This window comes from Abrus precatorius, unplaced genomic scaffold (genome assembly GCF_003935025.1).
Source record: "Abrus precatorius isolate BTA unplaced genomic scaffold, Abrus_2018 Scaffold11, whole genome shotgun sequence".
Lineage (NCBI taxonomy): Eukaryota > Viridiplantae > Streptophyta > Magnoliopsida > Fabales > Fabaceae > Abrus > Abrus precatorius.
The window spans coordinates 1,637,625-1,665,277 of record NW_020874303.1 but is presented as its reverse complement, the minus strand read 5'-3'; the positions used below and the strand labels follow the sequence as shown (position 1 = coordinate 1,665,277).

At 29.3% G+C, this 27,653-nt stretch overlaps 4 protein-coding genes across 4 annotated transcripts; 2 read left to right on the top strand and 2 right to left on the bottom strand.

Moving 5' to 3' along the window:
* Positions 1-363: 363 nt before the first annotated feature.
* On the top strand, positions 364-10,609 carry LOC113855066 (actin-related protein 2/3 complex subunit 1B-like). Its single transcript, XM_027486519.1, has 15 exons — positions 364-516; positions 1,873-1,958; positions 2,730-2,806; positions 2,938-3,032; positions 3,760-3,829; positions 5,233-5,302; positions 5,689-5,762; positions 5,856-5,898; positions 6,913-6,994; positions 7,096-7,184; positions 7,296-7,381; positions 7,592-7,655; positions 9,686-9,792; positions 9,966-10,021; positions 10,132-10,609. The coding sequence occupies exons 1-15, from the start codon at positions 447-449 to the stop codon at positions 10,191-10,193; spliced, it is 1,131 nt and encodes a 376-aa protein (XP_027342320.1). The 5' UTR covers positions 364-446; the 3' UTR covers positions 10,194-10,609.
* A 1,020-nt stretch (positions 10,610-11,629) lies between these two features.
* LOC113855356 (rust resistance kinase Lr10-like) lies at positions 11,630-13,654 on the bottom strand. Its single transcript, XM_027486972.1, has 2 exons — positions 13,093-13,654; positions 11,630-12,741 (listed from the first exon to the last, which is right to left on the bottom strand). The coding sequence occupies exons 1-2, from the start codon at positions 13,646-13,648 to the stop codon at positions 11,630-11,632; spliced, it is 1,668 nt and encodes a 555-aa protein (XP_027342773.1). The 5' UTR covers positions 13,649-13,654.
* Positions 13,655-14,973: 1,319 nt separating this feature from the next.
* Positions 14,974-20,495, top strand: LOC113856183 (LEAF RUST 10 DISEASE-RESISTANCE LOCUS RECEPTOR-LIKE PROTEIN KINASE-like 2.1). The gene is made up of 4 exons (XM_027487902.1): positions 14,974-15,845; positions 16,626-16,658; positions 18,159-18,182; positions 19,144-20,495. Exons 1-4 carry the CDS (start codon positions 14,975-14,977, stop codon positions 20,358-20,360), a joined length of 2,145 nt encoding a protein of 714 aa, XP_027343703.1. The 5' UTR covers position 14,974; the 3' UTR covers positions 20,361-20,495.
* Positions 20,496-23,768: 3,273 nt separating this feature from the next.
* Positions 23,769-25,875, bottom strand: LOC113856185 (rust resistance kinase Lr10-like). Its single transcript, XM_027487903.1, has 2 exons — positions 25,233-25,875; positions 23,769-24,880 (listed from the first exon to the last, which is right to left on the bottom strand). The coding sequence occupies exons 1-2, from the start codon at positions 25,795-25,797 to the stop codon at positions 23,769-23,771; spliced, it is 1,677 nt and encodes a 558-aa protein (XP_027343704.1). The 5' UTR covers positions 25,798-25,875.
* Positions 25,876-27,653: the final 1,778 nt, after the last annotated feature.

The following is a 27,653-nucleotide window of genomic DNA, read 5'->3' as shown; positions in this document are numbered from 1 at the left end:
GTTAAATTTGAAAAAAAAAGTGCAAAATTATATTGAATAAAAATCATTTATAATAATAAACTTTCATAGAAAAATAATATCTAACGTTGTTAATGCATTAAATTACATCAAAATTACATAATTTTGAATAAAAAATTTTCAATTTTTCTATTTTTCGCAAACTTTAAAAAAGTTTGCTTAATTAGAAAAAAAAAAGTGTGTAAATTTATTTACATTTTAATGATGGTGAAGAACTTTATTTTAAGCTATTAGTATTAGGAGGGGCTTTTGTGCCTTTGGATTGGGTTTATACGATTTTGGGTTACCAAATACACAGTGAGTGAGTTATCACGTCACAGTCTCCTACCGATTCACTTTGGTGTTCTCGGCACGCCAAGTACGCACAACAGTGTTCGTTACTGTCTCGTTACTTCAACAGATTTCATTCTGTGCAGAGAGAAGAGAAAATGGCGGCAATGGCGGTTCACCAATTCGCACAATGCATCACTTGCCACGCATGGAGCCCCGATCAATCCAGTAATTTCTCTCTCTCTCTCTCTCTCTCTCTCTCCAAAATCTGTTACTGTTTCCAGTTTCCACAGAACACGATTTAGAGATTACGGAGTGAATACGCCTTTTGCGTTTTCTTTTACGAATTTTAGGAATTTCGGTTCGACGGTGGTTTCAATTTTTGTTGATGGATTTTGGAGTTTTAATTTTTTGTAGATGCGGTTTTTGTTTGGTTGGATCTGTTCTGGCTTTTCTTCTCTGCATTTTAACCTTTTCATTTGAAATTGAACAAAGGTTATGTGTCAAGTACCGATGTTTGCTGCTTTTGAATTATGTAGCGTTTGGATACCTGAAACATGTGCGTTTGGTTTGATTATATTGACAATCATTTTGAGTAATTTCGTTTTCCTTTTAAATCTAATTTGAACGCATTTGAATGCATTTGAATGTTGACAAACAAATATGGTGTTGTTGGGAGAATGTTATTATATTACTTACTTAAGGTGGGAAAAGTAGATGTAGTTAAATTATTGAAGAATTTGAGTGAGATAAAAGTAGTAGAACTTATGGACCTAAAGCAGAGTGTAGGCTGATGTTAGTATGGGGGGAGGGGGAGAAGTTGGAGGTTTAAGTGACGAGATTTTTCCCCTTTGTTTGGATGTTTGGAATCCTCCGAATTGGGGCGACTTAAAGATGTTCATAGCGGGGGAGTTTTGGAGGTTCACTTGATAAACCCTCTTTTTCTTTCCCTTGTTTTGTAAACTCCCAAGCAAGAGGACGGTTACTTTGAACCTTCCCTTCCGCTGTTATCTCATTCATCCAAACATATTGAGCTCATATATTTATCTGAGAAGGAATGAAGGACTACATTAATTGTTATACATCTCAAATATTTTTTCTTTCTTATCCCCAACTCCTTGACAAACATTTATTGAAAATCCACTTCAATGGCAAACCTAGGTCGAGCTTTTTGTCACACATATTGGCCTTGATTGTTGTTGATTTTGATTTGCAAAATTATAGGTCATATTATGTGATATTTAGTTGCTTATTGGTCATGTATTAATATTAGGATTTTTTAAGTTGATGTTTTGGGACCAAATTGATGACTCTGCCTCAAGACATAATTGTGTAAAGCTCATCTTACATTGGAAATGATTTAGATTTTTCAATTTTTCTCAATTATATCATCTTCATGTTTTACTGTTTTGTGAATATCATACTAAAATTTGAACAATTCATGTATCATATTACATGCTTAAGATAAAAATACTGTTTTTGGGACATACTATAACAAAACTATTTTTTGTTGTCTTTAAGGCATATTATTGCAGCTTTTGATTAATTCTTCAAATATTATAATCTACTTATCTCCTTTTGTAGTGGTTGCTTTATGTCCAAACAATAATGAAGTGCACATCTATAGATTGGTTGAAGACAAATGGGAGAAGGTGTATGTTCTTCAAAAGGTACTCTTCTGATATTATTCCTCTTTTCTCGATTAAAATGATGTTATGAATTCTATGCTCTTGTTTATCTTCTGGTTGTGATCACAGTTAGAAGATATTTAAACTAATACTTTTGGTGCTTATAAAATTAATCAAGATTGTCAGAAGTGATTGGACAGGCAGTAAGAATGAATTTAAGTTGTTTTCTTTCTGGAATAAGTTGTATTATATTTTTAGTATTTAGATCATACTGTTCTATGAACTACTATCTGAGTCTTGTAGCATTTGATTCTTTGGCCATGAAATCAAGTACTTGTGGTGATCAACCTATGAAGTTGCAGAGGGCTATTAGTTATTGATGTATCCACCAATGCTTGCTTGTCTTTGGTGTACTTAATTGTTCCTTTTCACAATTAGGGACTGTAGCTATGAATACCTAAAGAATTGAGAAATGTATGAGAGATTTCCCTGTCCTTTATTAATTGTTACCTTTTGACTGTATACACTTTCTGTAGTGTAGTCAAATCTTCTTTTGTGGTCTAGGTTCTACTACTATCATTGATTGCAATAATTACCTAAAGAGAAGCTAATGAAGGATTTTCCTGTCTCTTTCAATCATTATCTTTTGGCTGTCATATGCTATGAGTAAAGGCCTGATTTTGACAACCTTGATGCCTGAATGTCATGATTGATTTTTGTTAATGCATTTCTGTTTGTAATGGATTAACTAATTTGGTTGGAGACATTGTAATTTGTAAATAGTGTCTAAATAATTTCTTGCCTTTTTCACAGCATGACCAGGTAATTTCTGGGATAGACTGGAGTGCAAGATCAAATAGGATAGTTACTGCATCCCATGATCGGAATTCGTGAGTGCCTGTGTGGTTTAGAACTTTAGACTTGTCACCCTAGGTCTTGGGTGACTTTTAGCATTGCCTCTATCTTTTCTATACATATAATTGATAACAAATTAAAAATCCAAACCATGCATTCTCTATAGATATGTCTGGAACCTTGAAGGATCAGAATGGGTGCCAACTCTTGTTATCCTTAGACTAAACCGTGCTGCCCTTTGTGTTGAATGGAGTCCAAAAGGTATGAAGCTTGTTGCCATGTTTTAGTTCTATGCTTCTCTTCTTATCTGAGGATATGCTTTTTAGCTTGGGCAAATAGTTATTCTGACAGCTATAATTGTGCCAGATAAACATAATTTTGGTGTCCGAGTCATCTCAATTTATGAGTGGCTTGGTTTATACAAATAAAATATGTTACAATTTAACTCAATAAAAACTTTGTTGTCTCTATTCTCCCATTCTTTGTTGGATATAAAGTGATTTAGTGAATTATAATTTATTTTCATTTTTCTGTGTGCATTGCATGGGATTAAATACTAGTTTAAAGAAAATATGTAATAGCAAAATCTCTGTTTCCTTCACTACCCTCTGCACTGTTACAATATACTTAGTGCCTTTGTTGGAAGGTGTAACCATGGCTAAGAGGATGCCAGAACCTAACTCTAGTTATGCCCTTGTCATGCTTTTCTGGTGCATTTTTATATTTTATCAAATTTTTACTGGCCCAAGTCTTTTAAGTCTTGGTGTAAGATTAATGTCAGAGGTTTTATCCTCCATTAGGCCACTTTTTGGCTTCCCATTCCAGGTTCTTGCACCTCCTATGTAATATCATTTTGTTTTTATTTTGGTTTTCCAGAATAATTGGCTAAATACTTTACTTCCTGTTTATTATTCTATGAATTATTATTATTGTTGTTGTTTTTAAAATTTATGTGGTTCTAATGCATTTCTAAATTCTGTTTTGGCAGAAAACAAATTTGCTGTGGGAAGTGGAGCCAAAACTGTTTGTATATGCTACTATGAGCAAGAGAACAACTGGTCTTTCAGCATTTCCTTGAACTTTATTTTCCAAGTTCATTTGCATATTGTTGGTATAATGGTTATGGGTACTTTTTTTCTGTTTGTGTTCTGGATCCACCTTAGATCTACTTAGACCATAGTTTGAGGATGCTAAGATGTTTCACATTAGTGAGGAATATAGTCAGAATACTTATAAGCTTTTGACAATTTTCTCCCCTTGAGCTAGCTTTTGGGTTGAGTTAGGTTTGGTTCATTTCTATTGGAGAGTATGCTGTTTGAAGAAGGTGTGCTTTACAGTTTAGACAATAGTATGCTGAGTCAAATAACCTAATGTATAGGATTATTTTTAATTGATTTACAAGGCATCTAGTGCCACACAACATAATATAATCTTCTTAACATGTTCATAAATGTTGAGCTTGAATCTTATTGATAATGGTTAACAGTTCGAATTTTTGAGGTATGACCAACAAATATCTTTATTTTTGTATTTGAAAAAATATTAAGTATGTTGAGATTGAGTAGATAATATTCAACATTAACAATCTTTCCTTACAAAATTGAAACATGGATGTTTCTTGAGGTTTACGAAATATCAATATAATATTCCTGCATAACATTGCTATTCCTTATCAAGTTTAAGTGTAGTCATTATGATCATGTCGAGAATGTGACAAAAGAAAATAGAGATGAGAAATTGACGAAGCAGATCTTATGCAGAAACCAATTGATTATTTAGATCACGACAAATTTCATGAAAAAATTAACAATGAAGCCAGGATTATGAGATTATCAAAATCCATATGTTATATATGATGACACTAATTTCACTTGGCTGATGTGATTCATTGTTTATGGCTTTTGAGACTTATGTTACCTTAGATCATTTGAGACTCTTGCTTATTTAAGACATGCCATGCCAGTTTAATTGTTAGGTTTTTGAGTCTTCTGTTGGTTTATTTAAGACTTGTTATGTTACTTTTTGGTTCATTGATTGGAGACATTAGTTTTTTGAGACTTGTTTAAATTTATTCAAGGCTTGTTATGCTACTCTGTAGTTAATTTGGGATTTATTTTGATTTTTGTTAGACTTGTTATGACTTATGTGTAATGAATTTTCCATTTTGTATCAGAGCATTATTTTAGCATGTGAAAATTTATTATTGATATGACAAACCCATGGGTTCACTTATGAGTGGGTTGGGTTGGATCAAGTTTGAAGGAGAAAAGTATTTCCCTAGCCTTGGCCCAATTTTCTGCTTTCATGAACAGGTTGGGTCTTAAAATATTGTAAACCTAACTAAACCGTTGGACATCCATAGTTGATATGATTGGAACATTAAGTTTAAAATTTCAAAATAATGCATGTATTTTTCTTTTCTTTTTATTGTTTATCTTATATATTTGTATTGACTTTTCAGGTGGGTCAGCAAACTTATCAGGAAGAGACATGATTCTTCAGTGACTAGTGTTTCTTGGCATCCAGATAATGTTAGTCTGACATTTTCAGAAACACACACACATTCCAAGTGTTTTGTATTATTTTATAATAGTTAGTAAAAGCCTCTTTTGTCCTTGCTTGGCTTGCTGAAAAGTTCTCTGAAATGATTGACATTTTTTTTATGGCTAGTAAAGAATGAAATTTTCTTTACTTGGTAGATTTTTATTCCTCAATATTTTAAATATTTATTGATCCCCTTTTTATTCTCTAAATTCTTGTTTCCTTTATTATTTCAACCAAACAAGGTGTTGGTTTGTTAACTTATTTTATTTTCACAATCAAATGATAGATATAATTGTTCTTTGAAATATATTTGTCATGTGATATAAAAACTCCCATGCCTAGCATCTTTGTTTCTTTTTTTTTCCTACTGCAGATTCTTCTTGCTACAACATCCACAGATGGGAAATGCCGAGTATTCTCCACCTTTATTAAAGGTGTAGATGCAAAGTATGATATAAACAACTCTGAATGTGGTTGGCTTTTACTGTTTAATCTTTTATGATGTTATATCATTGAAGTTTAAATATTAAATTGGCACAGGGATTCAAAAAAGGGTACTTCGTCAGATTCGAAATTTGGAGAGGTTCAATTTTAATTCTTATTCCTGATGTGAAAAGTTTTATATTTTCTTATGCTTGAGTATATATTTGTCAAGATGGACCTGTTTGTTGATACTCAACTTTGTAAAAGATAACCCTGCTATTTAGAAGGCTGATGCAATGCAAAGAAATTATCCTTTCAAGTTTAATCGACTCTAGATGCCCCTTGCCGCTATTCTCTCCAGAATACATGTTCTTTGTTTTATGTGTGATTAGGTTGTCACTTGTCAGATGGAGTTGTGGCTAATGGTATTGAAGTAGTTATTGTTAAGATGTCCTATATTAGTTAGGAATAAAGCCATTATACTCTTTATAAGGGCTAGAGTAGTCCTCCTCCTAAGATCTAATTTTTGGGAGTAAGTTAGGCCCAAGTTTTTTATCATGATATCAGAGCCTATCCAGTTTAAAATGTTGAGCTACTCATAGATGTCCAGTCCTATTGAGTTCCACTCGTGTAGATGTTCATTTCTGCAAATTTTATGCACTAGATGTCCAATCCTAGTTGTGAGGAGGGTGTGTTAAGATATCCCATTTTTGTTAAGAATAGAGCCAGTATACCCCTTATAAGGGCTAGAGTAGTCTTCCTCCTAAGAGCTAACTTTTGGAAGTGAGTTAGGCCTAAGTTTCTTAATAGTTATGATTAATCTTTGCATATAATGAATTTGCAAGCAAGTGCAGTAAATACAGCCCTTTTGGGCCCTGTTAAATATCCTATGGTTATCGTTGTTGATTGTAAAATTGAAACTGATATTTATTTTAAAAAATATTCATTGAAACATTGTTAAACTAACTGCATGGAGCATTTTTAGCATATTGATCAATGACTGAATGCTTTTGAAAGAATTAGAATAAGAACAAATTAAATAATGGTTTCTAACTAGTTTTCTTGCTAACAATTTGTGTTCTATCTCCCATAATTAGAAGAAAATAGTGAAGAGAAATGGAAAGACCTGTTGGGTCAATGTACCTTCTGCTTATAGTACTTTTATTGTCAACAGTTGATTGTCCAGCTTGATCTCTCATCATCTTGGACATTTGGCGTCAAGTGGTCACCAAGTGGCAATACTCTAGCTTATGTCGGTGAGCAAATTCTATAAATCATGGGAGCATTTGAAATCTTTGTATTGTATTTGGTCTGTGTTTTTTACTTGTGACCAACTGTATTTGTTGATATTATACAGGTCATAATTCTATGATATATTTTGTTGATGATGTTGGTCCTTCTCCATTGGCCCAAAATGTTTTGTTCCGTGATTTACCCCTACGTGATGTGGGTCAGCATCCACTCTAACTAACCATTTTGAGTTTCTCATGATCTTTTTTGCTGATAATTTACTGATATTTTCTGGAACTGTTGGATCATTGTATGACATCTTTTCAGGTATTATTTGTTTCTGAGAGAACAGTGATAGGTGTGGGATTTGATTGTAACCCAATGGTATTTGCTGCAGATGAAAGGGGAATTTGGTATGTGAAAATTCTGATATTTGTGTTTCTAAGATTGGCCTACTCAATGTGGCTGTGCCAACTTGAATGCAGTCTTTCTTTTTAAAAGCTACATATTATTGGGGCTTTTCATCCCTAAATTATTTTGCTTTTAATTCTTTTTACAGATGTGACTTTTTTGGTTACTCATTTGTTTTTCATTCTTTTTATTTTTAATGTTTTTTCCTCTAGGAGTTTTGTCAAATATCTTGGGGAACGAAAAGCAGTATCGTCTGGATCGAGATATGGCTCCCAGGTAACTACATTTCTTAAAAAGGATTCAATATTCAGCTATGAGAAAGTTGAATCTCCATCTGGAAATCAATCTCATTCACTTTGTGTCTAACATGGAAATACTGATGGAGTTGTGGCTGGCTAGCTAGCTGGATATAGAGCTAATTCCTAATCCTCCTACAGAAATAAAGAGAAATGTCAGAAAAAAGAATTGTCAGCTCAAGCGGACCATCCAGTCCATTTGGATGTCTAATGCAGAGGCTCTCATGATAACATTTGGCTGTACCCCACAAACTATTTAAAAAATATTTTTACCACCCAAGCTAGGTGGATAAGAATCTCTCTACCTGACAATATTTCAAAGAAAATGGATGTTTTAGAGAAAATGGGAAACTACAACTATTGGGGGATATGATATCCTCTAAAACAGAAAGCTTGAGCTCCGGCTGAAAATAGTAACATTCCAATGTAATTGTTACACAAAATAACTGAAAGGGCACATTTCTGTTGCATCTTTTCTCTTTTTAGTTTTGCAAATGCCAAAACGCTGGTGGTAAAGAAAATTTCCAAAGAAAATGATTTGATCTATTGTTGACTAAAATACCCGTACACCTGCCTAGCTACCCCATAATGTCAAAAGGACAATGATCAGCTTTATCTACACTTCAGTAGCACCTGACATGACTCAATTGGGGGTTAGCATTGTCTATACTTGAAACAAATCTGTACAGATTATCAATGTTAGTCCTATTTAGGACTCAAGTCCAATGAAATAATGCTGATTCTATCTTGCATGGCTAAGCACATTCGTGATGTGTATATTACTTGGCTTTTTTCATTTATGTCCATAATTTACTCACTGCTTGATGGTTTGTTTTTTTATGGGCTTAATTATACTTTTTGATCTCTTTTATTATGGCCAATATGTGATTTTAGTTCCTTTATTAGTTTTTTTACTTGGCCTTAGTCCTCAATCTTTAAAATGCTACAATCAAGTGTTTCAATTAGTTTTCTTCTACATAAAACTCTCAGATTCTTTATTTTTTTCTTTTTCACAAAATCTGCACAAACTAAACCTATTAACAACCATTTAAAACCTCTTCCATTCAAAATCGATCATTCAAAACATCATATTTAACCTTAAATTAGAAAATCCCAGATTTTCCCTTTGCAAATTAGGCTTAATTGTACTTTTAATTTTTCATATTTTAGTTTATATGTGATTTTAGTTCCTTTAATTCTAAATGCTGGCATTTAGTTTTTATAATTTTCCAGTTGTTAACATGAAGTCCTTTATGCCAAATTTTGTTCCATAGTTTACAATAATTTAACAGAGTGGTGACATTACATTAGTTTGTATATGAAATACTTAGATAAAAATAAAAAAAAAAAGCTCCAAAGTATTGGTTATGGACATTATTTATTTTTTATTCATCAATCTATGTAAATCTATGTTAGGTTACATGTCTTTTATACTTCTGCTAATTATTGAACAGAATTTAGGGTGAGGAACTTAATTTTAACAATTAAAAACTATAAGGAACAAATATGAACAATTAGAGTTAGAATTAGAATTAGAATTAAGGATAAAAAATCATGCATAAATTAAAGTATTTGGATGAAAAGTGCGATTAAACCTTCAAAGTATTAACCTCATACTTTACAAAATCTTTTAAGTTTCAATAGAAGTTAACTTTTTGAACCTTTTTAGTCAATTTTATCTCAAAACTGTCTAAGACTTCTACTTATTTGAGTAGGAAGTAAGAATGTAAGGGTTTGGGTAAAAGGAAACTGACGAAAGGACTTGATTGTAACAATTAAGACATTGAGGGACTAAAATCATAGATTGGTCATAATAGAGGGACCAAATGCAATCAGACCTTTGTCTTTTTTTCTAAAACCTATTTATGGTACTGCTGTTGAAATCTTTGACAGCTAAATCAAGCTTTAATAGATTGGCCCATTGTCAATGTTCATAGCTATTTCATTATTTCATGTGCATTTCTCTTTATGTTGTTAACTAGAGATTTATTCTTTATGTCCTTTAATCAGTTCTCTGAAGCATTTGGGAAGTTTTATGGCCAATCAAAGCATGGAGTGAGCAATGATGCAGTTGAAACTTCAAGAACACGTGGAGCTGTTCATGAAAACTGTATAAAGTATATATCTCTCCGTCCTGTCCTTTACGTTGTATATTTTCCTTATAAAATTCTTAGTTGTTTCAGTTATACAATTGTATATCAATTTCCATTGTTTTGTCCAATTTATCTTGCTCCCACCCAACTTAGCGTCCATATAAACTGTTAATGACTGGTATATATTGGGCTTGTAGTTGTATCATGCCTCTTGGGGATCATGGGACATTGATAAGGCGTTTCAGCACATCAGGTTAGTAAAGGGTGGATGATCATCGGAATTTTGTGATATTTTGTGCTGATAATTTTCTTTCCCAGTTTCAACTAGGCTGCTTTTGCTAATGTCTATCCTTGAAACTACAGGATTGGATGGAAGAATTGTTGTATGGGATTTGGAAAATGAGCAAGATCTGTTGGGATTATAAGCTCGTTGGATAATTGATTCTTGTTCGTGGTAAGGTTTCTGAAGGTGATTGTCGCACGCAGCATTATACCTTGTAGATTAATTTGGTTGTGAGCAATTGAAGTTATCTCCTATCATTATAATCAAGGCTTGAAAATGTCAGATATCAGACCGTAGATTATAGCTGTACCTGTATGATAATGCCCCCAGCTGTTGCGTTAAGTGCAATACTCACTTTAAAGATATAACAAATAATATTATGAAAGAGGAGCAACAGCTTTCGTCCTTTCTTTAGACAGTAATGAACACTACAGTGATTATCAACGTTTATGCGTAGTAGGTCTTATCATGTACGACAACACAGTTGCATGCTTATTAGAGTATATGGTTTGTTAAATTGTATGGTAAGAAATAGAAAAGTATGGTTCTAGCGATTGCATGATTCTGGTCCTGAGGTTTTCATAAATTGTTTTGGTCTAACTCAATACAGATACTTGTAAATTACTTGCGTTATATAATAACGCTATAAAGCTGCAGACATTATTGTTTCAAAAAGTATTTCGAACAAAGATGACACTAAAATGGGCAACGATGAAATGGATTTGTACAATAGATGGCCCTAACGTGTGAGATCTCCACACTGAGTAATCTCTCCTGACAACATTGGTGATTTATGGTAGTTATAACAAGTTTGAATGAAGTCGACAATGAAAGTAGCGTTAGGGCATATATATACACGACTATGGAACATAATAAATAGGTTCACTTGTCCTTATAAAAAATTTTGAGTATTTTTTAGTACTTATATTCATTCATTTAATAGATAAATAACTTACCTATTGCAGATATTTATTGGATAAAGATTAGATACTTTATCCGATACTATTTTTATAATTAATGTTAAAGTTTAACATACAAGTGGCACATACTCCACATTGTACTAAATTTTTTTAATTAATGGACATAATATTATTTGATTTCAAAAGAGAGAAAATAAATAAATTATTATTATATATTTAAGATTATTAAATAATATTAAATTAATAATTACTTGTAGTTGGTTAGTTTAAAAGCCTTTTTATATACAAAACTATTAATTTTGAAGGGGTACTAAATTTTAAGTATCCTCCTCATTTTTAAAATATTATACCCAACATGAATTTATATAATTCATTCCCTTTACCTCACCTCCTATCTATTTTTCTCTAATTAATTAAATACAATGAAATTTTTAATATTTCATAATGTGAAAAAAGAAAAAAAAAAACTTATTAATGTGTTCCTAAGTTACAAACCACAACTATATTGCTAGTAATTCACATCGATAATTGAAAGTAAGAAATGGCTCAGACATTTCATCATTGACGGTTATACAACACTGGTGTTACATCAATACAAATTTAATGAACCTAATTTTGTTTTTTATTATTCAAATTTGCAATTAATAAATATCTGTAATCACTCTAGTTCCTGAATTACATCTAGCTCAAAGTTCATACGTCTTGCAACAACATTAGCACTTGTATCAGCTGAGGTTCTGGACTCAAAAGGATTACGAGGCACTTCTAACTTGTCTACCTCTCCTTCTAGCATTTGCATCACAGTTTTCATTGATGGGCGATGCATAGGGTGCCATTGGATGCACCAAAGTCCCACAATAGCCAGTTTTTTTGCAATTATAAAATTTCCCTCTTCATCAATAGGAATATGGATATCTCCTCCTCCTTCAAGCAAATTATGTATCCAATCAGGATATAAAACTTGAAAATTTTCTTGACTAGTATTTATGTTCTTTCTTCCTCCAACCATCTCTAGCAACAACATTCCATAACTATAGATATCAGACTTATAAGATACATTACCAAAGTTTCTAGAAAAAACTTCAGGTGCCATGTAGCCTAATGTTCCCCTAGCTACAGTCATAGACACTGTGCTTCGATTTTTGGAACATAATTTAGCTAATCCGAAGTCTGAAATTTTTGGAACAAAATTATCGTCTAATAAGACATTATGAGGATTGATGTCAAAATGAAGAATTCTATGATCACAACCTTGGTGGAGATACTCAATACCCCTGGCTATGCCTAGAGCAATTTGTTGCAATTTTTCCCATCCAAGAAAGTTTTCATTGTGGTTTGATTGGGAGATGAAATTTTGCAATGACCCATTTGGAAAAAAGTCATAAACTAAAGCACGATGAAACCCATCAGCACAGAAGCCAAGCAAACGAACCACATTGACATGGTGAATCTTGCCCATAGTTCCTACTTCATTTATGAACTCTTTTCCATCACCTTCTGTGCTATTAAGAATCTTCACAGCCACTAGAATTTCATTAGATAGTTTACCTTTGAAGACAGCTCCATGAGCTCCTTCACCTAATTTTTCTTTAAAGCGATGTGTGATCCTCTTGATATCTGCATAAGTGAATCTAGTTGGCTTCATAGCCCTATAATCTTTCAAAAAATTTTCTACTCTTGCATGATCTTCGCTTTTCATTCTATAATATCGATGTAATTGAAACAACCCATTAAGCACAAGCGCCAGCACAGTTGAACCTACGATTACACCTGCACGTTGAATATTTTATATTCAGGAAGAGTGTATCTATATAATTAAATAAAAGTTAAAATGAGTTCTTTTATGGGAAGAGATCGCCTTATTCTAAGAATAAGAATTGATTTCTTAGTTAAAATGAGATCGCCTTATTAAATTATATGAGACCTGCATAATTTTGAGATTTCGAATAAATATCAGCTATATAACAAAGAGTGGGTATACGTTTTTAGCAGTTCTTTTAGTTATGTTTATAAAAACTAAACATAAAGTTAAGCTTAAAATAAAATTGTCCTGGGTTTGCGGCACTCTGCCCCTCAAACCAAACCCCAAAATCAAAGAAGAGGAATAAAAGAGTGTCTCACCTGCAGTGACTAGAAGAGTGCTTGTAGTATGCTTCTTTTTTGATATACACTGGAAGCATCTTCTGTCAACTTTTGTTCTCTCCCAAGACAATGAAAATGTGTTTCTCCATATAGAAAAAGGGGATGCGAGGTCAAACAGTTTAGTGCATGATAACAGGTCCAATTCCACCAGGCTGTCGTGGTAGTCAGCAATATAAATGGGGCAAGATAGCAGATCTTGAGCATCATCTTGTAATTCGTAACTGTTTCTCAGATGTCTTTCCCCTACTGAAGAACAATTAAAGAAACTAATATTCCTCGGATAAATTAGAAAAGGAGAAAAAGATGAAAAATTGAGTCCAAGTAAGATTCCTGCAAGACAGTTTCCAGGGTCATATGCTTCTAATGATTGATATCTGTAATCGATGGAAGTGATGGGGAGTTTTATTGGGACAGGAAGTGCAGACAATTCAAGCATTTTCTTGTGATGTGAACAAGATACACGCACGGGACATTCAATGTTACCACTTACAAGATTCATAAGCAGAAACATTAGTAGTGCTAATGTTGTCATCATGGTTCAAAGTTGAACTGTGTTAGTGCTGTGTTATGTGTGAGATTGGTGGAGTTGGTATCTGATTCTAAATTTCTAATATATTTTGCGCATCCTCTCTTGAATGCCCGAAGGAGCCGGAAGATAGAACCAATAATTCCAAGTCAAGCCAATGCTAATAAATAAAAATGAGGTTATGTTGTTATTTTTCGTTTAAACTTTTATATAATAATTACAAATTATTAATATTATAAAATTTATAACTTTCGTCTGATATACTCTTCCAATTCTTATTTATTTGTCTTAAAAAAAATTATACAAATCTTTAACATTAACCTTATTAAAGTTTTAATTCTTAAGTGGATTAAATAATATAAATAAATATTTTTTATAAATTAGAATTAATTTATGCATTTTTATGTTAAAAATTTAATTAAAATAGAAAATTACATAAAATAATTTTCTTATAAAAAAATTATTTATTTTCTATTTTTTTATTCTATTATCGAAAGTGGGTCTAAGTCAACGCCCAATAAAATTTTCAGAGTTCTACGGGATTGAGATGCTTACATGAGAGTTTCCTTTCACATATTAAAAATTACTTTAAATTTTAATCTTAAAGATTAAAATCAATATTTTTTAAAATACTTATTTTATACAATAATAAAAATAAATTAAGGGATATAATAAAGTTATTTCTCTTGACTTTTCGGTCAAATTTTTTCAAGTCTACGTTGGCTACAAAAAGTGAGTTGGCAATAGTTGTCCTCCCAACACGATTGAAATGTTGCATAGATTATTTTTAATACATCATTATTGAAAAGCGCATAATTTAATCTAATTTAATGAATTCATAATATTAAATACTAGTTTTTTTGTGTAAACTAAAAAAATTGTTAATAAAATTATTACCATCGATTAATTTAAAATTATTATAAAAATATTTTTTACAGAAAATATTTATCAAAATTTAATAATTTTTAAAAACTATTATTATTAATTACATAAATTTACTTTTTAAAAAATAATTATAAAATTTGATAACTTTTATTGTACAAATCTTTCTAATTACTAAATAAAAAATATTTAATGTTTTTTGTATGTTTAAGATAGTGGATACATATGTTTTTATTTAATATTTGTTTTATAAAATATAAAAATAAAGTAACAGGATATAATAAAGTTATTTGGATTGACTTATTCCTCACATTTTACCAAGTCAAAGTCAATGGCTAGTGAATGTCGATACAGTTTTGTCCTTCCAAAACAATTGAATGTCTCGAAAACACATAAACGAGAGACATAAGAAACCAAACTGAGCTTTCAATTCTCAGCATCAATCGATCAATCATGTGGACACGGAAATTCTTCTCTTCACGCACTAAGGTGTTACTCTTATGGGTCTTTCAAATAATGCTGACACTACCACAACACAAGTGCGAAGCAAATAATCCCCAAACATGCGCACCTTCTTCATGCGGCAAAATCAGCAACATAAGACACCCGTTTCGGCTGAAGGGTGACCCAACAACATGCGGGGATCCCAGGTACGAGTTAGCTTGCGAAAACAACATCGCTGTGTTGCCTTTGTTTGCTGGTAAATACTATGTGCAAGCAATTCACTACAGTAACTTCACTATTCGGGTGGTGGATCCTGCTGTTCATGAGGCTAATTGTTCCTCTGTTCCTCGCTTTTTTTTATCCGCCTCCAATTTCACTGATTTCTACAACCGTTCTTCCGCCTATTCCACTACTCCTTATCAAGCTACTCGAGATACATCCCAAGGGTCTAGCATTCTATTCCAACACATAATATACTTAAATTGTAGAAATCCGGTGAAGGATCACAGATACGTGGATACTGCTCCATGCGTCAATTGGGGTTCCAAGGGCCATGCTTATGCAATTGTAGGGGACATTTTGCCTATGGATTTAAAAGTTGGTTGCCAAGTGAAGATGGCTGCTGCCACATCCGTTTTTGGTTTCGATCCCCTTTCTTATTTTGATGATTATGATTTGCGTGGGCAGAATTTTTCCTATGCTGAAATTCATAGGATGTTGGGCTTTGGATTTGAAGTTTCGTGGATGACTGTTCCTTGTGAACATCTCTGTGAAAACTCATCTAACTGTTATTGCTACTTTAACGAAACCAGCAAGCGTCCTCAAAGTTATGACATGTCTGATTACTGTTATACTCCATTGGGATTTCGAGTCAGATGTGGTAAGTAGAATTCAATCCTCTTTTATTTGATATACGCACTCAAATTTATTGTAGTATTGGTGATTTTAGGAATTGATAAGATAGATAAAATGATCAAATATAAGAACTGAGAATTGATTAAGAATATACAGCATAAGGAAGGACACACTTCTTTTCAGTCATCTACTACTACATCTTGAAGCTATCATCATCATCATAATTTGTGTGAAACAATCAAATTATTTTTTATTCAAAACCACTTGATAATTTTTTAGATTATACGTTCAAATCTGATTATCATCATCACTATACGTACCGGAAAAAAACAACAGGAATCACAGTATTAAAGGCCTCATTAAACACAAAATTGATGATCTTATTCATGTTAATAATGTAAAGATTTAATATTTTTGTCCGAAGGGTTAAATATGTTTTGATTTCTTGAAATATATTATATTTTGATTCTAATCTATACAATCTTCTTTAAGTACTTATATTATTTAAAAATTCTTAGCTTTAGTTTATTAATATTTGTATTGTACGTGGCCATTTCATGAATTATATTTTAACAAAAGGTAATAACCTGTAAAAATATAAAAACTAAAACATAAATTTATGGAAGAAATAAAACCAAATTGCAATATCTTTTGAAAGACCAAACATATATTTAAATATTTTGTAAAATAAGAAAGTAAATCTATTCACTGAGATAAACAATTGTAACAAAATTCTTGTTTATTTTGTTATTTTTTATAAATTGTAAAAGCTAATATATTATTTCTCTACCTGTTTACGTTTCAGGAATTATATCGAAGCAACGCATATTTGTAGAAGGTGATTAAAGAATTAATTTATCTTTTAATTTTATTATATTCTATTTGAAAAAAATTATTAAAATTAAATTACTTATCATTTTTATAAATTATTTTTAATTTATGTTAATAAATATATTAGTATAATGGTGATACTATATTTAATTTTAGAGTAAATTCTTTATTGTTCTTATATTTAATGGGGCATTTTTTTCTTTTTTTTCTTTATCAAAAAATATTTAGTAAAAAATATCTAACTAGACTTGGAAGTCCAAAAAAATCATAAAAAATTTAGAAAACAATATTAGAATAGTGAGCCCTTGACGAAAGGTCCAATAAAAAAGGTTACTGTTCTTGAATACAGATTACAATTAAAAACAGCAATACTGAATATTAGAAATTTATAATTATAGTTATATTTGATATTAAATATCAAATAAATATTTTAGTTATTTTTATTTTATCAAATGTCATTTTTTATTAATGTTCACTTTTCCGAAGTTTGGATAAACTGTTAAAGAAAATTTTTATAAAAATTCATGTAAAAATTAAATAAAATTTTTCTATAAGTTAGGTGTTACACAATAGATGTTGCTATGTATTATTTCTCTTACTTATAACATGTTTTGATGTTGTCTTATGTTATTTTCTTATCTGCGTGGTGTGTTTTAATACCATTTCAAATTATTGTTGTTGTTTATGAACTAGGTGAAATTAGCAATCTAGTTACTTTTATGAATTCTAGTGATTATAGACTATATTTATAACAATATAAATAAGAATAATAAAAATATTAATATAACAATAATATATATTAATTTAGTTGGTAAACATTAGCCTAACAAGGTAATAATATTATATACTTAATTTATAACTAGTTTTTTTTATACAAATATATTTTGCAACATTAAAATGTGTCACACACTTTAGGTGTAGCGTCTTTTCTTTTAGTTTTTAAAATAACCTAGTTGTGTCACTTAATTGTGATTTCAATTCAATTCAAAATTATAATTGTATATATGAGTTGTTTATTTATCAATAGTTCATCTTAAATTTTAAATATAAAATGTTATTCAGTTTTTAGAGTGAAAATATTTTTTTCAACAAATGTAAGTTTTTAGAGAGAAAATATTTTAAATTAAAAAATTAAAAAATAAATTTTTAGAAAAAAGTAATTAATTTTTGTATTTTAAAAAAGATAAAAAATATAAATTTATTTTCATGTTAACTACTTCATTATCCTTCCCTCTTAATATTAAATATTTAAATAACAAAAAAAATTTCTTCTCTTTCTTCTCTCCTCTTAAGCTCATTTGTTAAAACTCTTTCCTTTCCTCTCTTTTCAAAATCTTAAACAAAGTCTAAATTACATTAATGTTAATGTTAATATAAAATAAATAGAAAAAAAAAACCTTACATTTATGTACCAATCTATATTTTGTGGCTACTACTTTTTTTTTATTAAATTATAGTCATATATATTTTTTCTTCCATTTGTTGACTTTAATATATTTTCTTGCAGATATTTTGTCTGGCATAGGAAAAGGTAATTTTTTTTCTCATTACACAAATTACATTTTAACTTTTCTTTTATGCATTAATGATATATTATTTTATCAAAACTTTCACTAATAAAGATGGTCATCGCATAAGATGATTTTTTTTTTTACATTAAAATTAGTTGAATGTTACTTAAATATTGAAATAGTATGTAAATGACATGACGAAACTTAGGCTTAATTAGTTTTTAATATATAAGTGAATTTTGATTTTATTTCTCTAATTTGTTTTGTTGGATTTTACTTTTATATCTTTCTTAATTTTTATAAACAAATTCTTATCACCACTTAAGGATGATGTGACATGTATTTAGTTATATCACATCAATAACCTTTCTAACTTAGCATGTGATGTGGTATGTCTAAATGCATTTTACACGTGCATCAGAAAAAGTAGTCAGATAATATGATTTTTATTTTTTCACTAAATTTTTTTGTGTGGATTTATGTAAGTTATTCTATGGAATAAATAATTTCATTTTAAGTTAACTAACAATGTATGAATAATATATTAAAATTGGTTTTAATTTTTTTAAGATAAAATATGATTACTCCATCTAAGACAATATTATTTATTGTATTGGTTGATTTAGACAAATCTATTTCTTTTATATCTAAATTTATGTTGACGATTGAATGTATTAAATATTTTTAAAATATTCTAAAAGATCAAGATGATAATATATATATATATATATATATATATATATATATATATTCTTTGGCAACTAAAAAGAGAATTTATGTGTATAAAAAAAGGTAAATAAAAGTTATCATCTTTTTATTTAAATCTAACTCTGCATTTGATTTCTAGTGTGCTTTTTAAAAATTTTCACTTTATAAAAGTACAATTTATCTTTGTGTAATTTGTTCTTGTTGTGTGAGTGGTACTTACCAATATTATATGTATGTGTTTACTGTTTTGCTATGATATATTGTTATATACAGGCTTTCTACAAATAAGAGGCGTGAAAATAGGCCCCTCCACTGAGGGCTACGTTGATTCTAAACTTGCTATTGAGTTAGGAAGAATCACAGGAAGATATGTCTTGCCACCATGCATTATTATAAGATTGATATTGACTTTCATAGTTCTCTTTGCAATCCTAATATATAAATGGCGAAGAAGACATATATCCATGTATGAAATTATTGAAAATTTTCTTCAAGGAAACACATTGGTGCCAATAATGTATTCTTACAGAGAGATAAAGACTATGACTAAAGGTTTTAAGTACAAGCTTGGTGAAGGAGGGTACGGTTCTGTGTATAAAGGAAAGTTACGCAGTGGATCTTTTGTAGCCATAAAAATGTTGGGTAAACCTAAGGCTAATGGACAAGAATTTATTAGCGAAATCGCAACTATAGGAAGAATACACCATGCCAACGTTGTGCGACTTATTGGATTTTGTGTTGAGGGGTCAAAACGTGCTCTTGTTTATGAATTCATGCCCAATGGCTCTCTAGATAGATACATTTCATCCAAAGAAGATAACATCTCTTTACCCTGTGATCAAATGTATAAGATATCTCTTGGAGTGGCTCGAGGTATTGCTTATTTACATCGAGGGTGTGACATGCAAATTTTGCATTTTGATATCAAGCCTCATAATATCCTTCTTGATGAGAATTTTGTTCCCAAAGTTTCAGACTTTGGTCTAGCAAGGCTTTATCCTGTTGATAATAGCATTGTTACTTTGACAGCAGCAAGAGGAACAATTGGTTACATGGCTCCAGAATTATTCTACCAAAATATAGGAGGAGTATCATACAAGGTTGATGTTTATAGCTTTGGAATGCTTTTGATGGAAATGGCAAGCAAGAGAAGGAATTTGAATCCACATGCAGATGATTCAAGTAAATTATTCTTTCCCTTTTGGATTTACAATCAATTGGTTGAAGAAAAGGATATAGAAATTGGGGAACTTACCAACGAGGAAAAGAATAATATAAAGAAGATGTTCAAAATTGCCTTATGGTGTATACAATTGAAACCTAGTGATCGTCCTCCAATGATAAAAGTAATAGAAATGCTGGAAGGAGATGTTGAGAGCATCGAAATGCCTCCAAAACCTTCTTTGTATCCAAATGAAATGATTCAAGGAGATACTAAAACCAACTCTGATACAACCATATCAAGTGATGTTGTTAGCTTAATTAGTTGAAGGAACTAAAGTTGATCCTTTGTTAAGGTATTCTACTTAATAATTATTAGTAATTTATTTTTGTATTTATATTTTTTAGTTTAGTTATCAATGAAAAAATAATTAGAGTGTTCATGTTATATTGAAAGCTACATATTTCACATCACTTGTAAAATCTATATTAATTTTTATTATTTTTAAAATATTGGTGACAAACATGAAGAGTTACACAATTGTGTAAGACTTCATTATGTTTACACATATAAATTGATTTATTTAGTGGAAAGTCTTGAATTGAAATTTTCTCATAAGAAAAATTAGTTATAAATTGTGATTAAGAATTTCTCATATTCTTTGACTTTCAACCTTCTCTTAGGGACATAAGTATCTTTGACTAACTTGGAGCTAAAAAATAATATCTTTATGTATCAAATTTAAATTCTCATTCTTAAATAAAATATTTTTTAAGAATATATTAAAAAAGAATATTTATAAGTATTTTTATTATTATGTTACTGTGTACTTTTCATGCATTGAAAATTTTATTTTTTAGTTAATTCATACACCTTTTAGACATTATTTTTTAATTTTAAAGAAGAAGGATTTTTATGTAAATATTTAAAATTTGTTTAAAAGACATTTTTATAAATATTTATTTTAAATAATAAAATATAATAAAACAAATAAGGTGACAGTGACGTAGAAGTGCTAAGTTAGCTTTCCATCAGTCAGCTCAGCATTTAACAAAAATAGAATTGACGACAAAGACTAAATTCTAAATTTTTAACTTTACAGGACTAAATCTTAACAAAAATATTTATAGGAACTTATTACAAAATGAACTACATTTATAAGGACCAATAACACATTTAAGTCTATTTAATAAAAATTAAGTCTTACAACATTTGATGCAAGTTTGCTTTTGTTTTTAGGATGAATCTATATTTTACCATAAAAAATATATTAGTTTCACAATTTCAATTTTATTTGACCAAGCACTTTAAATCTAAGGTACTTAACATTTACTTATGTGCTTAAAATTACTCTAATTTCATTCACGTACTTCTAGATGGAATACAAGTCAAACTTAGCACTTTAAATATGGCATACATACTCCATAATTATTCTACCATTTAATTACAAGTTATGCAAAAACTTATTAGCATTGCTATCTTATATCTACATAATTACATCACAATAAAAAATTAAAAAAAATCTCTTAGCAAGAGCCGTTGTAGCCCTATGTCTTTTTTCTCCACTTAAACTAAAGAGACCTTCAACTTTTTTATATACTGATAATTGAAGTATAGTATTGTCTACATCTTCTTCACTTGTACATAGCCTCTCAATATATTTATATAAGTCCTCCATAACCTAAAGATCATTTTTAATTTGTTTATTGTTATAAAAAAAAAATTAAGGATTCAAATAATGACATGTAACATGCAATGGATGAAGAAGTTGACACTCATATCTTTTATCAATTATAGTAATTTTCTCCTTATACTTGTCTTCATTTCATATGGATGTTTTCTTTAGCTTTATCAATTGATTTCTATATGTAACCAATTGTAGATTTTCTCTCATTATCAACAAGCTTCAAAGCTTACATAAGTAGCCCTATAGCCTTAAGAGTGAAAACAACATCATTTAAAAAAAAGAGGATAAGCATAGTGTCTCTTGCCCTTTTTCCTTTAGCTTCTTTAGTTGTCTTTTACTTTAACCACTCATTGAAAGTGAATTTTTTTTAAGGATTTTTTTTATTATGCAACCTTTGTTATATGAGGAATGTTATGACTAAACTTGTCACTCCATATTTAAGCGATTTGGCTTTATTTATAAATCTTCTCGTAATGTTTAAAGTCAATTAATAGTTATAAATAAATTTCATAAGACTAACTTTTCTTTATATTATTCTCTTGACTTTTTCTATTTTTTAATATTTTTAAGAACTAATTTTAATAATTTTTTCTTTTAAGGACTAAAATTAACTGAATCCTTATTTTCAGAGTAGATTAAAGATATACTCTAATTAAAATTATAACTTAATATGTTTTTATTAAAAAAAGTGTTAACATCAACCTTTAGATTATAATTAAATATTTAAAGTAAACATTCATATTTAGTTAAGTTTAAGCACCTAAATTTATGATCAATAAATAGAATTTTTTTTAATAAAAAATATATATTTATTAAATTAAAATTATAAAAATACTATAAATGTTTATAATTTTACTAAATTTTAGTTTATTAATTGCTTATCATTAATCCTACAAATGTTAATAAAATTCTATTTTGTTTAGTGATAAAGCTCATCGTTAATTGCTAAAGTTAACCAAACTCATTTTTAAAAATTAATTGAGTGTATATTAATAATCCTAGCGGCTAAGATATATTCATTTGTTTTTTTTTTTTTTATGTTAGTAAGTTACATTTTTATAATATTTATTAAAGTTAATGTTATAATTTGATAACATATTCTTTAAAAAAATAATATACATATTTATTCATTCAATTTAAACATCTTTATTTCAATTGGCGTACCTCGACACTTCTAGTGAATATATGCTTATTGTATTATAAAATAAACAACTGTATAGTGTAAATAATTTTGAACAATGAGGGCTCCAGATTTTGATTTAAGCATTTTTGTCACAGTACCAATTATTTTTAATAAAAAATATAAATATAATTTTTTTTTAAAAATTATTTATTTATTTATTTTAAAAGAAACTTATTTTTGAGTTACATGTCAAATTTAGAAGTTATTTTTCAAATTGTTATTTTTTTAATGCAAAAAACATATTGATTTGAATTCTAAGTGAAATTCGTCTAATCAGTGAAAAGTAGGTGACATTTTTGTTTTTGCCTAAATTTATATAAGCTTTGTCTTAAAGAGATAATGCTAAAGTTTGACACACATGTGGCATACGCTTCGCATTACACAAAAATTTTCAGTTAATTGGCATGTTATTGTTTGGTTCTGAGTGGAGGAAAAATAAATAAATTTATTGTTATATATTTAAGATGATTAATTAATATTAAATTAATGATATTTTTATATAATTACTCTAAAATTATTTTTTAAACCTCTAAATTTTGGAAGGGTGATAAATTTAAATACCCCATCCTTACTTCTAAAATATTACTAAACATAAATTTGTAAAATTCTTTCCCTTTACCTTACATCAAATCACTTATTAATGTGTTCCTAAAATTTATATTTCATAATGCAAAAAAATAAAAATAAAAAAATGCACTTATTAATGTGTTCCTAAAATCGCAAACCACAAATAATTGAAAGCAAGAAATTGGTCAAACATTCCATCATTGACGCTTATACAAAACAGCGGTGTTACACCAGTACAAATTTAATGAACCTAATGTTGTTTTTTATTATTCAAATCTGCAGTTAATAAATATCTATAATCACTCTAGTTCTTGAATTACATCTAGCTCAAAGTTCATACGTCTGGCAACAACATTGGCACTTGTATCAGCTGAGGTTGTGGACTCAAAAGGATTACGAGGCACTTCCAATTTGTCTACCTCTCCTTCTAGCATTTGCATCACAGTTTTCATTGATGGGCGGTGCAGAGGGTGCCATTGGATGCACCAAAGTCCCACAATAGCCAACTTTTTTGCAATTATAAAATTTCCCTCTTCATCAATAGGGATATGAATATCTCCTCCTCCTTCGAGCAAATTATGTATCCAATCAGGATATAAAACTTGGAAATCTTCTTGACTATGGTTTATGTTCTTTCTTCCTCCAACCATCTCTAGCAACAACATTCCATAACTATAGATATCAGACTTATAAGATACATTACCAAAGTTTCTAGAAAAAACTTCAGGTGCCATGTAGCCTAATGTTCCCCTAGCTACAGTCATAGAAACCGTGCTTCGATTTTTGGAACATAATTTAGCTAATCCGAAGTCTGAAATTTTTGGAACAAAATTATCGTCTAATAAGACATTATGAGGATTGATGTCAAAATGAAGAATTCTATGATCACAACCTTGGTGGAGATACTCAATACCCCTGGCTATGCCTAGAGCAATTTGTTGCAATTTTTCCCATCCAAGAAAGTTTTCATTGTGGTTTGATTGGGAGATGAAATTTTGCAATGACCCATTTGGAAAAAAGTCATAAACTAAAGCACGATGAAACCCATCAGCACAGAAGCCAAGCAAACGAACCACATTGACATGGTGAATCTTGCCCATAGTTCCTACTTCATTTATGAACTCTTTTCCATCACCTTCTGTGCTATTAAGAATCTTCACAGCCACTAGAATTTCATTAGATAGTTTACCTTTGAAGACAGCTCCATGAGCTCCTTCACCTAATTTTTCTTTAAAGCGATGTGTGATCCTCTTGATATCTGCATAAGTGAATCTAGTTGGCTTCATAGCCCTATAATCTTTCAAAAAATTTTCTACTCTTGCATGATCTTCGCTTTTCATTCTATAATATCGATGTAATTGAAACAACCCATTAAGCACAAGCGCCAGCACAGTTGAACCTACGATTACACCTGCACGTTGAATATTTTATATTCAGGAAGAGTGTATCTATATAATTAAATAAAAGTTAAAATGAGTTCTTTTATGGGAAGAGATCGCCTTATTCTAAGAATAAGAATTGATTTCTTAGTTAAAATGAGATCGCCTTATTAAATTATATGAGACCTGCATAATTTTGAGATTTCGAATAAATATCAGCTATATAACAAAGAGTGGGTATACGTTTTTAGCAGTTCTTTTAGTTATGTTTATAAAAAACTAAACATAAAGTTACGCTTAAAATAAAATTGTCCTGGGTTTGCAGCACTCTGCCCCTCAAACCAAACCCCAAAATCAAAGAAGAGGCATAAAAGAGTGTCTCACCTGCAGTGACTAGAAGAGTGGTTGTAGTATGCTTCTTTTTTTTTGGTGGAGTCATACATTGGAAGCATCTTCTGTCAAATTTTGTTCCCTCCCAAGACAATGAAATTGTTTTACCGCTTACAGAAAAAGGGGATGCTAGGTCAAACAGTTTAGTGCATGATAACAGGTCCAATTCCACCAGGCTGTCGTAAGAGTGAGCAATATAAATGGGGCAAGATAGCAGATCTTGAGCATCATCTTGTAATTCATAACTGTTTCTCAGATGTCTTTCCCCTACTGAAGAACAATTAAAGAAACTAACATTCGAAGGATCAATTAGAAAAGGAGAAAAAGATGAAAAATTGAGTCCAAGTAGGAGTCCTGCAAGACAGTTTCCAGGGTCATATGCGTCTATTTCTTTATATCTGTAATCGATGTAAGTGATGGGGAGTTTTATTGGGACAGGAAGTGCAGACAATTCAAGCATTTTCTTGTGATCTGAACAAGATACCCGCACGGGACATTCAATGTTACCACTTACAAGATTCATAAGCAGAAACATTAGTAGTGCTAATGTTGTCATCATGGTTCAAAGTTGAACTGTGTTGTGTTAGTATCCGATTCTAATATATTGTGTGCATCCTCTCTTGAATGCCCAAAGGAGACGGAATGCCGTAAGCAAAATGTTAAAGCTTTCCAAGTCAAGTCAATGCTGATACCTAAAAATGATGTTATGTATGTTATTTTTCGTTTAAAATTTCATGTAATAATTAATAATTATTAATATTTTAAAAATTATACTTTCGTCTGATATACTATTCCAATTCTTATTTATTTGTCTTACCAAAAAACAAATACACAAATCATAAAATTCAACAATTATATATTTCTTATCCTTAATTAATAAGTTTTTTATTCTTATATGGATTATATAATATAAATATATATTTTATAGGGAAAATTATGTTATTCTTATTAAAGTTTAACGAAAATTCATATATTATTGCATATATTAAGAAAGATTTTGTGTATAGTAAAAATAAATTGATAATATCAAGGGAAATTTTGTTAAATTTTAAGGAGTGTGAATGTAATTTGCCTTATTTTATATGCATAAAAGGATATTAATTAAAGAATAATAATTAATATTATTTTCAACTTTTACGTGATAGCATACATAAATAAAAAATAAAAATAATTTTATTTTTCTCTAAATAGATAAATAATAACAATAATAGAATTAAGTATCTCACTTACACTAAAAAATTTGTCATGTCAAGATATTTTAAATAAGAATATTATTTTATTTCAATATTTAAAATTATCTGTTAATAGTTAATGTTGATAAAAATAAATTTAAATATATTTTTTATTTTGAAATTTCAGTGAATTGTTTTATTTTTTATTTTTTATTTTCTAAACTTGTAGAAAACTTTTAATTTGAACTTATTCATTAGCATTATTCAAATAAAAATTAACATGAAGTAGCATCTTAATAAACTAAAATTGACCCTGTCACTGGGAAGAATTAAAATTAAAAATTAAAAAACATATGAAATTAATATAAAAAATTAAATAAATAATTTATAAAAATATATTTAAATTATAAAATTATATTACAAATAAGATGTGAAAAAAAATCCGTACGTAAAACTTAAGAGCCAACTAATTTATAGAAAGTTGACAAAGAAAAAAATAGCTTCATTTATTCTTTTAAAAAATCTTAAAAAAATTAATGATTATAAAATTATTTTTAAATTTTAGATATGTTTATTATTATTATTATTATTATTTTATATATTCAGATAATTTTTTTTAAAATTATATTATTAAAATAAAAATAAAAATAGACACTTAAAAATTTCTTATGGATTTGATTGGTGGGTGGGACATATGATTGACTGATTCCAATGTCACTTGCATTATCTTTTCAACTTGCGAATTCCACGAAAGATACTACTTGCGATTCCTCTGATTTATATAAAACAAATATTAATTAATTTGTGAAAATAAATAAAAAAATTGTTTTATAAATTTAACGGTTAAAATAAACATATAATAAAGAAATGTTGATTTATATACCACATAAAATATATTTACTTATATAGTGTTTTATTAACATAAATTTTATGATAAAAAAATTAACAAATAATAAATGTAAAAATAATTCAAATACAAAATTAATAATATTTTGATAAATAGATCTGAAAATAGAACACAATTTTTTAATGAATGACGTAAGTAAAACGGTAAAGAAAGTAATACAATCAAAATAATTTTAAAACTATTTTATTTTATTTTCTAGAATCATTAGACAATTACTATTTTAATAAAAAATTATTATAATTGATTAATTTAACTTTTAAAATCATTAAATTACTGTTATAATTTAACTAGCATTAGCTTGAACTCTTGATTTTGCTTTCAGATTTATTGACTCAC

Coding starts and splice junctions, on each gene's coding strand:
- LOC113855066 (XM_027486519.1), top strand. CDS start 447: ATGGCGGCAATGGCGGTTCACCAATTCGCACAATGCATCACTTGCCAC. Junction 517..1,872: donor ATGGAGCCCCGATCAATCCA/GTAATTTCTCTC, acceptor CTCCTTTTGTAG/TGGTTGCTTTATGTCCAAAC. Junction 1,959..2,729: donor AGGTGTATGTTCTTCAAAAG/GTACTCTTCTGA, acceptor CCTTTTTCACAG/CATGACCAGGTAATTTCTGG.
- LOC113855356 (XM_027486972.1), bottom strand. CDS start 13,648: ATGATGACAACATTAGCACTACTAATGTTTCTGCTTATGAATCTTGTA. Junction 12,742..13,092: donor CACTCTTCTAGTCACTGCAG/GTGAGACACTCT, acceptor TTCAACGTGCAG/GTGTAATCGTAGGTTCAACT.
- LOC113856183 (XM_027487902.1), top strand. CDS start 14,975: ATGTGGACACGGAAATTCTTCTCTTCACGCACTAAGGTGTTACTCTTA. Junction 16,659..18,158: donor GCAACGCATATTTGTAGAAG/GTGATTAAAGAA, acceptor ATTTTCTTGCAG/ATATTTTGTCTGGCATAGGA. Junction 18,183..19,143: donor TTTGTCTGGCATAGGAAAAG/GTAATTTTTTTT, acceptor TGTTATATACAG/GCTTTCTACAAATAAGAGGC.
- LOC113856185 (XM_027487903.1), bottom strand. CDS start 25,797: ATGATGACAACATTAGCACTACTAATGTTTCTGCTTATGAATCTTGTA. Junction 24,881..25,232: donor CACTCTTCTAGTCACTGCAG/GTGAGACACTCT, acceptor TTCAACGTGCAG/GTGTAATCGTAGGTTCAACT.